Source organism: Ambystoma mexicanum, chromosome 3p (genome assembly GCF_040938575.1).
Source record: "Ambystoma mexicanum isolate Mex_15411 chromosome 3p, UKY_AmexF1_1, whole genome shotgun sequence".
Lineage (NCBI taxonomy): Eukaryota > Metazoa > Chordata > Amphibia > Caudata > Ambystomatidae > Ambystoma > Ambystoma mexicanum.
In genome coordinates this window covers 1,114,559,941-1,114,573,358 of record NC_090925.1, presented here as the reverse complement: position 1 = coordinate 1,114,573,358, position 13,418 = coordinate 1,114,559,941, and the positions used below count along the sequence as shown (strand labels likewise).

The following is a 13,418-nucleotide window of genomic DNA, read 5'->3' as shown; positions in this document are numbered from 1 at the left end:
ATCTTCACAAACAAACAAGTTCGAAGAACCGATAGAATAACTCAGAAGAACCGAGGTGCGCCGAGATCTACGAAGAGAACACGTTCGCAGAAAAAAACGGAACTGAGGCTACGGGCTCTGTGCGTCCTACTTATAACATCCGGCGACGTCGGCTCGACGGAGGTCCTCGAGGACAGCGTATCGACGTCATCGACGCAGACGCCGAAAATTTTCTGAAGCAGCACAGCTGTGGTGATTACCTGTCATAGATGTGGAATACGTCAGAGGAACCAATCCCCTCGAAATAAAATTACCAATACTGTCGTGCGACAACAGCCTTGAAAGGCCCTTTTTGCATGTCTCCATTCCTTGGACTTGAGGGCATAACCTACTCTCCTTTGATTGGGACATTTCCTGCTGCCAGCTGCCTGTGGTCCAAATTGAAATCGCACACAAGCTAGAAGTGGTTTATATTTTCCCTAGTTATTGCAGATGTGCCAAATGGATAGACAGTTCATTGTTAGTTCCTTTTCAGGGCTTTTTTTTCCTAGCCTCCAGTTCAGCAGCTTGAGCCTCTATTCTCATGCCTACAGTAGCAACCACCGATGCTGGCATTTTGAGCAGGGACCTGTGGGCCTAATCTTTGTTAAAAAGGTTACAAATCAGGAGCACCACATGTTACTCATGAGTGATGTGGATGATTTTCTAGAGGGTATCTAAGGGCTCCTTAACCATCCAAATGTCATAATTGGGATTTAATATACTACACCAGTGGCTTCAATGCCTTGTCGCTTGGTCAAAATGTATAGACCTGCTCCAGTGATCTATATGAGGAGAGGCAGAGAAGAGGACACATCTGAAGGTTTAAACAGATTGGGCAGATGTCCTTAGTTGAATGAAAGTGGCCCATTGATAGGCATTGGCAGGGCAAGCACAAGTACTCACGGAAAGTCTTAGACCACACACAAGTGTGTCAATTTTCTGCTGTACAAGGTCCAGTCTGCAACTCTGCATGCATAGTGTTCTCTTCCGTCCCACAACTGGGTGGCAGTTTTTGCACTCCCTGTCAGTGTGGAACATAACTGAGAAGCCATTATTTGTTTGTCCTTTATTAGCACATGGCTGGCTACAGATTGTCTATCATGGGTGAGTGGGCATATATACAATAATACAGGTATAGCTTCACGTGTATTTGCTGGTGTGTGTTCGCTTTCTTCGCAGCTGCTAAAGGGATGCATTAAGCTCTATCAATCAAAATAGTACAATCCTTCACACAAATAATTGATTTCTTTCAAACACTTGCATTACAACTCACTAAGAGGGATGCATGTTGTATATGTCACCAGGTAGATGCTAGATTACGTTAATTCTAGGTGCACACCGAGGGTGATGCCAGTAAGGGGGCACCACTGGTTGCCATTTTGTCACTAAAAATCATGCAACCCTATTGTAAGAAAGGAGGAACACTAAAATTGAATTTTGCCAGAACTGACATAACACAGGATTAGTCTTTGTATTTACAATGGACAGTCAAGATTCTATTAAAGACACAGAGGCAAGTATTATGCACATCTCTTTTGTTTTATTTTTGACAGCGGAAAGAGATTGAAGAAAGAACAAAGAAACTGCTCCTGCAGTTCTTTGTGCTGCCCCTCCCATTTTAGGATCCTCCAGCAATAGGGTATATAGTGTATCTATATGATCAGTTCATGGAGTCAGCAATTCCTCTTTTCCTTCTGCGACTGACATCCATCTATTAAGAACATCACTGGAAAACATTCAAGTAAAAAAAAAAAATCTTAGGAGTGCACCAGCTACTTGATATGTGAACCAATCCAACATCTCAGAAGGAAGCGAATCTAGGAAAGGATATGAAAAGGGTAAGATAATACTTGCATCTGTTTCTTTAATAGATTTTCCACTGTCAATTGTAACTACCAGGAATACTTGGTATTCTGTAACCTGGCTGAAGGCTCCTATTATGCACCCTTCAAAGCCATCAATGAATCAGAGTGAAGCCTGCACAACTGGTTTGCAGGTCAATGTTTACAACACATATGCATTCAGCCAGTCGGCCGACTTGAGACTATCTTCCAACCTGGCTCCAGACCAAAAGGTGTTTGAAGCCATCACCCTTCTATGGGAGTGGCCACAAATACAGAGATGCCCACCGTGGTTTCCTTCATTGAAAACTTCCTCCCCCATCTCGCTCCAGTGGGGAAATAAGCAGGAGCACAAGGTTTATGGAAGGAAATAATTAATTCTGGGATGTTCTCAACACCTTTTTTTAACAACTAATGACAAGTTCAGAACTCTGCAAAATACTTAATAAAGATAGACTATATTTTGTCTGACAAGGTAAACAAAAAGAAACACCCATTAGGGAAAAGACTCTACCGTTAATATCCTGGATGCACATATCTGACACAATGCAAAATGCCACCAGGCATCATTTTCATTAAAGAATCCACTTTCAACAATGAAGCCCTTACAGAAAGAAGGTTTTTGTTCGGGCACTTCCAAAGCAAGCAAGAACCAGATTAACAGCTGATATCTGCAAATAGCTAGGGAGCGGCAGATTGAATAAGCAATCTCTCTTTAGGAGTGAACACACCATCAGATGTACTTTCCCCTGCTGGAAAACCCTTCAATAAATGCCTTATGAGTGAGTAGAATTTGTAGATCTGCAAACATTGGCTGTATGGTCTAAGGGGTGAGAAGCTGATTCTGTAAGAACATTATTTTAAGTGGGATCGCTATCATTTTGCTTACACCAGCTAACCTAGGACTTCTGGGCAGAGCCATAGGACCTGAGACGGCTGGGCGCCCATGACTTTGCTATGAAACAAGTTGATTTTGAAATGCCTGTGGGTGCCCATCTGTTCCCTTGAACATTCAAGCACAGAGACTCAATTCAAGTTGTTAGATAGCATCAGTGGACGTGATTCACAGGTCAGGATTTTGAAAAGGTCAGAATATTATGGAATAAAAACCAGGCAATTCACAGTTCTCTTGTGGGCCAACACATCGCATGCTTGCAATTACTAAAAGAGACTTATCAGGAGCAATGTCACCATTTGACTATGAGCCTACAATAATATCCAAGGGATCATTAAAAATAAAGGAAACATGTAGTGGGTCCTCTGAACTCCATACCTCGAAATAATGTGTTTGCAGGAGAGCAAGAGCATTGGTATGCAAGATCAATGGTTCCAGGATAAATGAACCCCATAACAACTGTTTCTTGCATAATATCTGTCTGTAGCCAGTCTGCAGGGACCCTACAGTGATTGCAGCACTACTCTGCAACTCTCTTGAGGGTCCCTGGCATACATTCTCCTTGGACCTATAAGGGTTAAGCAAGGCAACATATCCAAAAGACAACAGGGAGGTTTCATAGGCTCTTGGATCTAGTCCACACCCTAGTTGGATGATATATATGACATCTGAGAGTTTGCCCATACTCAGATTAATTGTACATTGGAATATGTTCTCTGTGAGTGTCTGAACTGCTAAGTTCCATGCAATAACCGCCAAACAATTGATATGTATTTGAGATTCCTACTGAGACCATTTTCCATCAATGAAAACGTGGCTGCACCCTGCTCTCTACTCTAAACGGCTAGCATCAGATTCTAATTGAAGACCTAGGGATGCATCAAAGCTGATTCTTCCGTTTCATGCCTGCATGTCTTTTAGTCACTTTTACATTGGAAGAAATGTAGATCCAGTCTGAAAAGTCAGTGCCCATTAGAAGAGCTTGACTTTTTAGTCTTTGCAGGGCTATGTAATCTAATGTCCCACTACCCCATCGAGGTGATGCAGTGTCACTGTTTGTGCCACCAAAACATGAGGCATCTTTCTTTTAAAAGAAACTTTGATCTTAGAAGATTATGGGTGGATGACACCCAATTCACTAGGAACCGCATAGACTACATTTTTGAGTAGATCAGAGTTCCTGCTTTAATCAATGTATCAAAAACCTATGGTCTGCCTGTAATTGTGCCACTATGTACGCATGTTGGTGGGCCATCAATTGTCTTTTGTCTTTCTCATAACCGCTTTATAGGCATTGTGTTATTACCACTGAGACAGACTTAGTGAAGCTATTAGCCACAGAACAAGATACAGCTTTGTATACGTGAAGTCCTTCCACACATGTAAGAGCAGTATTTACAGAAGGTAATGAATGCTACAAAATTATTGTGCCATTCCTTGTCTCCTGCTATCTCTCATGTGGGCTGAGAGACTTCATCTGCATCAATGGTGATATGACTGTCCTTTCATGGTTGAGTGCATTCAAAACAAGCATGTTACTTCAGGTTATAATCTAGCATATCATTTTCATGTATCTGTTGACATGCAAAATGCCCTTTTCTCTGAGGTGCTACACTAGCACCACAACTTTACTTAGCAGAAACAATTCTCAGGCAGCAGGTGGGGAAACAATTAATTGTGCTGTAGTGAAGGTGTCATGAAGAGGAGCAACCACAGGGCAGTTGTATGAGGCAGCATGAAGGGCGTGGCCATGTTTAGAAATTGGATATGCAGTATAAGTTGCATGTGGGGGAAAAAGTTGCTGTACATCTGGCAAGCAAAGTAATACTTATCTTCACACAATTGAAAAAAGAATAATTGTTCTCTCATCCTATCATGAATGCTATTAATATGCTATCATTAGAAACATATTTTGAAAAATCAATTATTTGTAACAGGATAGGAAGCCTTGTGTGCCTCGCATTTCAGATATATGAGTCCACTGCAAATAACACAATTATCTTGACAAATTACATGAAAAATACCTACCTTTTGGAGAGCAACAACAAAAGACTTGCAGGCTCTTATGAACTGATGGTATACCACAAAGAACTCTGTTACCAGAAAGTTTCTTTTTTTCAACTTCTTGAACAAAGAAGCAATGTGCATAACAGGTGCCTCTAAAGCATGCCATTACATACCTGCATTAGTATTGCATGTCTTTTGGCTTAAGCCTTGTTGGTAGTTTTGAGTCAGTCCACGCTTCTGGTAACATTTGGGCTTCATTTCCACCAGATGTTTTTCATCTGCCTTATATTGCTGCAAATACAAACCCTCTGCATTGTCCACAAGGTCTTCTGGGGTCTGGGGCTCCATACCTCCATCCCTCTCTTCCTAAATATCTTCCTTCTCAACGAGTTGGTGGTGGATTTATTTTCTTTCTTCGGCTGGGGCCTACCTCTGGAACAGCCTCCCTGAAACTTGAGGAAAACCATTTCCAGTTCCAAAAGCACCTCAAGACCTTGCTCTTTGCTTCCGATTTCTCTCCTCCTCTCCCTAGCTGAACTCCTGACTGAAACTGCCCTGGTCACCTGGCTACCCTCTGATCTCGGGCCCAAGTCCCCTCCACCGCCAGCTGCACACCTGCACTGCCTCCTGGGCAACCTCTGCACTTGGGGGCTGTTTCTGTATCCCTACAGTCCACCCAGCTCTTCACACTTGATGTCTGCACTTGCCACTAGCTGGCTGCACTTTTACCTATTCTTTTTATTTTATTTATTCTTTACTGTTCAACTTATGTATTGCACTGCCCCTGCCCACCCCCCCCGCACTTTCCCTTTCCCCCTTCAACTGCACTTGCATGATCTCAACGTCACCTGGCCTAGTAAGATCGTTGTCTTTGTTGTCCCTTTGTTCCCTCTCCCTTGCCTCATTGAGCCTTGAAACACTTGTGTATTAGCGCGTTATAAATACCATATCATATCATATCATACACCTGTCCTGGTTCTCCATTCTTAAAATGCTTCATTTATTTGAACATTTGCTTCTGGATGTGCAGAAGACTCCTTTCACAACATGTTCATAATTCTTTTTTTGTAATTTCATTCATGCAATTCTGTGTATCCAGAGAAGGAGAAAGAGACCAGACCAAATAAGTCACTGGCAGCTAATTCTGAAGCACCAGTTAGAAAATACAATTACAAAGAAGAGACGTACAGAAGATGGTATGAGAAGGCCAGTAAGCGATACATAGCCGCTAACTGCAAAATGTGCCCTGCATGCAATGTTCCCATAGAGGTGAGTTAGTTTCTCAAAATGTCCTGTAACATTGCCAAATGAATAAATGGTCTAATGTTTTGTATTGCAAGGAGCCTCTCCATGTACATTGTTACAGAGAACCGTCCACTGTTTCAGTCATTTTATGCCAGAGCCGTGGTGCAGAAACATGTGTTGTATGGCATTTGGAGCCACTTATCAGCTCTGGGATGTGGAGGGGCTGAAAAGTGTTTCCACAGTGACATTTTCCCTGTTAAGTAGGAAGCAGGTGTATCATTCGAAAGGAACCAATGCCAATAAAAATAAAGCAGCTAAATTACACACCTTACTTTCCCGAAATCATAACTCTTGTCCTATAAACCGCCATGGTTGTAAAGTAAAAAAAGAAGAAAAGGTGAAACTAATAAAAAGAAAAGCTTAGGAACTTCTTCACTTTGACCAATCTCCCCAGACTCTCTCCCTAGAGGCCAGGGACAAGGTAAAGTTTCAGATCACAGCTAAATAGGTGGACCTAGCAATCGTTTCTCTTCTGGGAACTAAAGCAGCTGGACCGGATGGCGTAACTGAAATGTATTAGAAAACATTCATACCTATTTTGATTCAATGCCTAACTATATTATTGAACTCTTTTCTCTGCTCCACCTTGGTTACTTAGACCATTATATTTCCCATCTTGTAATTGCTCTCCTTCATGGGGATGCAAAGATCTGTTCCAAAATCATTGCTATATACTTAATGGGGGTCCCACCCACATTAATAAATCCTAGTGAAACTGGGTTTATCAAAAATAAAAAGACCCAAGATCATAGTTGGCGTGCCATTAATTTGAAGGATTATGGAAAACTTAGCAGAAACGCTTCGCTTTGTTGGCACTTGATGCAATCATCGAAGCTTTGCATCATTCCACTAAAGTTTCTGGTTTTGTGATTAATGTTTCTAAATAAATGGGTTTAAACGAGAATCCAACTACTATTTTCCTCCATCAAGAAAACCTTTAATTCAGTTGAACTACTTGGGAATCTGAATCACTTTGTCCTTTGGCGCACTGCATAATGCAAACACTCTCGACGTATGGAAAGCGTGTGAGAAACTTCTGACTCTGGGATATGCAGGAAATCTCTTGCCTCGGGAGGATAGCACTGGAAAGATCACACTTTTGCTGAAAAAGTTATTGTCCTGCAGGCGCTCCCATTATGATCCTGGCTTAAATCATTAAAAGTATTCAAACAGAAACTTTAAGATTTATTTATGGGCATAAACTTCTAAGGGACCTCAAAAGGTTCTGATTCGCGCCTCTTCGCAGTTCCATGCATACACTGATATCCAATTGCTTCTTAAATATACCACATTCCAGATTGCCATTCTCAGACTGAATGAAAATTCATGGTTGCATCTAGAGCAAGATCTCTCTGAGACTCCTTTGCCCCACCTCTCTTTCCTGTACAAGGGGGCAGGGAAAGTGCTAAATCCTATTACTCTGCAAATGACTTACTGTTGATATTGTTTATTGGTAATAAAACCTGACTTGGGTCCCCTCACTCATCATGGTTTTCCCCCCTAGATTGACTAGAGGCACCTTTAGTAAGTGGCAGGCGGTTAAACCTTTAACTCTTTGAAATGTATATGAAGGGGGCATACTTCTTATGTTTATTCAATATAAGGACAGCACTTTCAAAAACTGAGCACCACCTTTATTTTCAACTTCGCCATTGGATTTCTAACACTGAAGTATTAATAGCAGCTACAACTACTTAGAACTGCTATTAACTAAAGGCACTCATAGGACGAGAATCTCTCAATGTTACATGCATCCAAGAACAAAATTGTAAAATCTGCTCATGCAGCTCACTATGCGTCTGTTGTGAAGGGATTTCACATGTGACATATTTTTGGATAAATTGCATAACAGTGCTATCACTGTCGTGCCCAAATTTCGGTGCACCTTTGATCCATAACAGCATGTGAATATGTGGTGCTCATCCCGCTTGATATTCTTTTCTCCAAAAGAAGTGTTGCACTTCTCCAAGGGGAGGAACAGTTTTATTGCAAATAAAGTGTAGCATTGCAATGAAACGATGATGGAAATATCTTGAGACATCAACTGGATCTAGAGAGCAAAGGTCTCCAGGTGTTAATATATCTATGTTGTTTTTGTTGCTGTTTGCTTTGCGTAGGAACTCATGTAAATCTTCCCATGCATATTCTGCACAACTTAGCGTAACAAACCAAGTTGGTGGTCCAAGGTTTCTGATCATGCAACGCACGTCTCCGTGCCGTCTGAACCAGTATTCCTTTGTACCACACATGTTTGCAAACAAATTTGTTATACTTGATTGTAAAACCTCATCTTTTTCTTGTACTTTTTGTATTAACTGCGTAGCTGACATATTTTGAAAGTGCGTTCCAGATTTTAAGAGTTTGTGCAACTCCATTACATAGTGTTGCTAATTCATTTCATAAAGTAGGTGGAATATGTATTCAATATTTTGTCTAAATCTGGGATCTTGCGAATACATTCGTAATGAGTGGTATTCTGATCCCTCAATCTGAGTGGGTCTGTCATCGTATCTTCCACCTTTGCCAGTGGGAAATAGCAGTGGAAAAGCATGTGCTTCTATACTTTTTTCCCAAATACTCATTGGTGAGCCTTTGGTTTGTCGCATTTGGTAAGTTTCTAGTGCATCATCTATGCTTTCATTGGAATGCAATGGATGAATTGTGTATTGGTCCAAAAGAGTGGATACTGTAGCTGGATCCAGAAGTTCTAATTGTCCAGTTTCTGATGACTCTTGAATTATTTCAGTTGTTTGCTTTAAGCTTTCATCAATATTTATTTCCTTGTAGTATTCATTATTGTCTTTTAGATATTGCAATGCTTGTCTAACTTTGTGTAAGTCCACTAATTGTTGCCAATTGTTTTGTCCTTTGTTGGTACTCCATTTACCAAGACTATTAAAGAATGCTCTATTGAACGTTCCACTCCTAGAGTGTGTGCATTTTCCATTAGATCTAACGGCAAGTAAACTACTTTGCCACAAATGCCTTTCACCAATTCAGAGGAAGGTAATTTTGCTGCTTTTGGATGAAGGCGTATAATTGCTTGAAATGGGTGAACTATTTGAATTATTATACTCTCATACAAATTGAGCTGTTGCAGGATTTTTGGTAATGGAAACAATTCCAAATTATTTGTAATAGCACGTGAAGGAGTGTGGGTGTTGTCTAATTTTGCAGTACAGTAACTGCAACATATTAGGCGTTCACTTATTTCATATTTGTATTCAGCTAAAAGGTACAAAGCTAATTCAAACCATTTAGAGTCTTCATTGTTTTCTATTTTGTATGCTATGTCCACATTTTTTGTGTTCCTTTTGTAAAACGTTCTGCGGAAACACACACACACATGGATTGGTACTTCAGCCGATGACCTTTTAAGTTTTACTATTTCTGTATGTGTGTAATAGAAGGTTGCTACGTGCAGGATTGTCGCTACTATGTTGTAAAACTTGCATTTTCTACGTGGCTCTCACTTCTAAAATACTTTTTCTGAATACGGTCCATTTCTTCTTGTAAGTATTTGGGTGTACCATGCAGAAGAGTGGTATTTAAATTGCCTAATTCTGAAGCTGGACTTTTTGCATAGTATATTTTATACACTAAATTTCTTACATTGGAATGATGTACTGATATTCTTTTGATATCATGGAAGGTACTTTTGCAAATAGGCCCAGAAATGCAGGCTAATGAATGTCCTTTCAGTCCTGTGTCTTTCCGCACTGGACAAATATCCATATTTTGCAGCACTTTCATTTTACTTTTGTCTTTACCTTTTACATATTGATTGAGGAACTGACGTAAAGATTTGAAAGCTTTGTTTGGAATGACACACATTGATGTGCACAGCCATTTGTATACTGGACGGTGTGGTTCTGCTGAATCGAGAGGTAATTCTGAGTTTTCAGGAGATAGTTTTGTAAGCAGTGTTTCTTGTTCCATGATGGTAGTATTGATTTTCTCATACCCTCGTCCACTGCTATGGATGGCAATTGTGTGTGTTTGATTTTGTTTGTATGCTTCTTCATTAAAATATGGCTCTGTGGTTGTTGTGTGACTCCATTCACCACCACAAACATGCAAGAAATTATTTTTGTTCACATTCCGTTTATTTCTGAGTGTATTTTGTAGTTTGGTATTTAGTTGTGTTAGTGCTTTCATCCTATTTACCACTAATATGAAGAACTTCCTTTTGAGAAGGATTGCACTGTCCATGAGTGCTTGTAGAAGTAACTTTCTATGGTACGTTTTAAGGAGTGAGGATGATTTTGGTCTACTTCTAAGTAGATTCTGAAGGACTATGTGACGAAACATTTTTCTAAAATACTTTTTTTACTATGGGTTCTTCTTACACTATCAGGATTATTAGGAACATTGTTAGCTGTACTGGCAGCTGTTTTTTTGGCAACATTTCTGTGTTTTGTGACACTTTTTGATGGAGGAGGTACAGTTTCGGTAGTTGAGACTTCCTTTATTATGTTACCCAACTGCATTAGCTGGTTTCTGCCAAGATTCTCTACAAACTCTACAACAGGTGGATGCTTACTACGGAGTTGCTTTTTGGTAGGCATTCTTTGGTGTCTGTTGAGAAAAAATATATACTTTGGTCTGTTGGCTAATGTATGTGTGCATTGTGCATGTGTGCATAAGTCTGATGGGGAAGCTCTTTGTCATGGTGTGTCAACGTACAGTGAACTCTAACAATCATTTGTTAAGGCTACTTTACTGTTTGTATACTACTACAATGTGCTTCAGATGAGAGTAAAAAATGGCCTACTTGTGACGAGAACCATTATTAATAACCGAAATGCCAAAAACTTGCGACAGCAACTTCTTCTCACAATCTGACCTTCTAAGGATTACCTATGTTATTTCAGTACCAAACACACAGGGATTTGTCAGCCATTCTGCCTGTTATTCTTTGTTCAATAAATGGATATTTGCAGGTACAATGGTTAACAAATCAATGCTTGCTTTGGTGCCCAAAATAAACAAATAACCCACGCAGCCTCTTTAAGGAGTAGTTACAATATAAAGGTTGTACTGTACTTACTTTTTTGTGCAAGATGACCAGGTTTCTTCGGATATGTCGTCTGCAGTGTAGATGCTGTTGATTCTCAGGAGAGTAGTCTTCACTGCGAATTAAAAAAAACAAAATCAATTACTTTGTGTGTTTGCAGCAGTGATGATACTGCAGATATTACTTGTACTTCTTTCGTCAGAGGATTGCACTTTCATATTGCAACCCAGTGCATATACACATTTCACTTCACTCTGTGCAGTCTTTGCATAGTACTTGCAATATGGTACTTGAAAGTCCTTCAAAATAACGAAATCTTTTAAGGGTATGGAAGTGCCTTGTTCTTTACAAAGTGTACTATGCATTGGAGAGAGGATTGTAAGCGATATCCACTGTTTTTGACCCACACAACACACCACCGAAAGGCTCTTTTCAGAACCGCCACTTACTCCCAATGTACACTTTATTGCGTTTGCTCCGCTTGCACCCTCCCTTTTCTCCTCTACAACTGTCCGCAAACTTTTTCAGAACTCCGCAGGGGTCTACGGCCATCATAGTTCTATTGTTATACTGAGAAAGGCGGCTCTGAAAAGAGCCTTTTCTGTAATTTTTGGTGTTTTTATGTTCATTGCTTAACAGCACACGGCACACTATGAGAAGAGGCGAAAGGAGGGTAAGGAAGGGACACTAGCCACTGGGATAAAAAAGGGCAACTGAACAGAGAAAGATTTAGGGTGAGCTTTATTTAGGTAAGGAGCAGATCTTCTGGTGCTCGGTGACTGCAGCCTCAAAAGCACTTCGAAAACTCTCCCCCCTGCAGAGTACTGCATCACAATACGTGCACACTACTGTCACCTTTGAAAGGTAAGGGTCAACAGCATTGCGAATGGCTTGTGAGGCAGCGAGAGGGAGTCGCTCCCCCACAGGAGTGTCTCTCGTGGTGGGAGGATCGGATACCGAGGATGCTGTGGAGGAACTCAAACGACTATGCTCTTCACATGGCACCACCTTGCGAATGTCTGCAGTGTGGAACGAAGTGAGGTGAAGGGAAGCGCCCCCAATTCAGCACGATCCTCCCCGCAATGAGAGACAATAAGGGACTCTCCCGTAGTGGGAATAAGGCCAAGACAGAGTGCGGGTGAGCGTAAGTGGGAGTTTATCCAAAAATAAGGCATGCAAAGAACTCTGCAACCTACGAGAGCGCTCTGCCTGACAATAGCAAAGACAGGCGTATTTCTAATACAAAAAACGTCATCAACACCTAAACACTATAGGGGGCACAAGTCAATTGGGATTGGGTGGCGTCGACTAACTATAGGTGTTGCTGCAGCGGGGTTGGTCTTGGCGGGACGACGTCACTGGTCAGCCTCGTGGGTTGGGTTGGGCCTGGCAGGCCGGCTTGAGGTCATCCGTGCGGTGTTGATGTGCTGGGGCAGCCTGTGACAATGACGAATACCTTTCCTGTCTCATTTGCCCTAGGCCATGCACACTGCAGTTATTCAGAAAATGACATTTAAGTTCATTAATAAATCGCTTCAGCAGCTTATCTTATAAAATAAACACAACACATGAGGAATGCACCTCGTGAGAGGTCTGGTGGTTGTCGGTTGGGGTGAGATTTACCTGTGTCCTATTGACCGGTATTTTAGGTCGCGGGACGGGGCTCTGGGGCCTGGGCCGAATGATACATGTCTGTCTGCTGCGTTAGAAGTTATTATATAGATGGGTCTCTGTGTCTTGTCCCAATGATGGGGGTCGTCCTTACACGGGGTCAGGATTCTTGGGGGGTTCGTGGGATTTATGAGAGGGTGCTGGTAGATCAGTGGGTTCATCCGTGGGTTTATTACCGTGCTGTAAATAACACAGGTGGCGGGCTGTGGCCTTGGTTGCGGCGCCGGGGCCTCTGACTCTCTGAAGTAACGCCAGCTTGGTTGGGGGAGGTGAGGGAGCGCGGCACAAGTCTTAGCTTTTTTATCTGGCAGGCTTGGTGGGGTGGGAGAGGGAATGGCCTTGCATATATCCACAAAGGTATTTTCCTCGTGCGTTGCTGATCAGTGGATGCAGAAGTTCTATACTGTTCTGCCTTATTTTGACGTTATTTAGACACATATATATACTTCAATTTCGTTACACATTTCTTTAATACAGTCGGTTCCAGTACCTTTTCATTACCTGACATTAAATCCACTACATTGTGTGCGTATTGTATGTACATTAGACGTTATACGAGGGATATCTAGGTTATGGCCTACAGAGATTGATGCTCGCCGCTTTGGGTGAATTAAAAAAAACATATATGAGTTCAAGTTTCTACATACTATTGAAAAACACT

General features: G+C 41.3%; 1 protein-coding gene across 5 annotated transcripts in view; it reads left to right on the top strand.

Moving 5' to 3' along the window:
- Window positions 1-13,418, top strand: part of LOC138581277 (E3 ubiquitin-protein ligase RNF14-like) — a 385,887-nt gene that overhangs the window by 243,993 nt on the left and 128,476 nt on the right. For all 5 annotated transcript variants that reach the window (XR_011304491.1, XR_011304492.1, XR_011304490.1 and 2 more), the window contains one exon: window positions 5,864-6,033. Coding sequence is in view for 2 of the 5 variants with exons in the window: in XM_069652479.1 (XP_069508580.1) it covers window positions 5,864-6,033 (170 nt within the window). In the remaining 3 variants the exon portion in view is untranslated. The remainder of the gene's footprint in view (window positions 1-5,863; window positions 6,034-13,418) is intronic.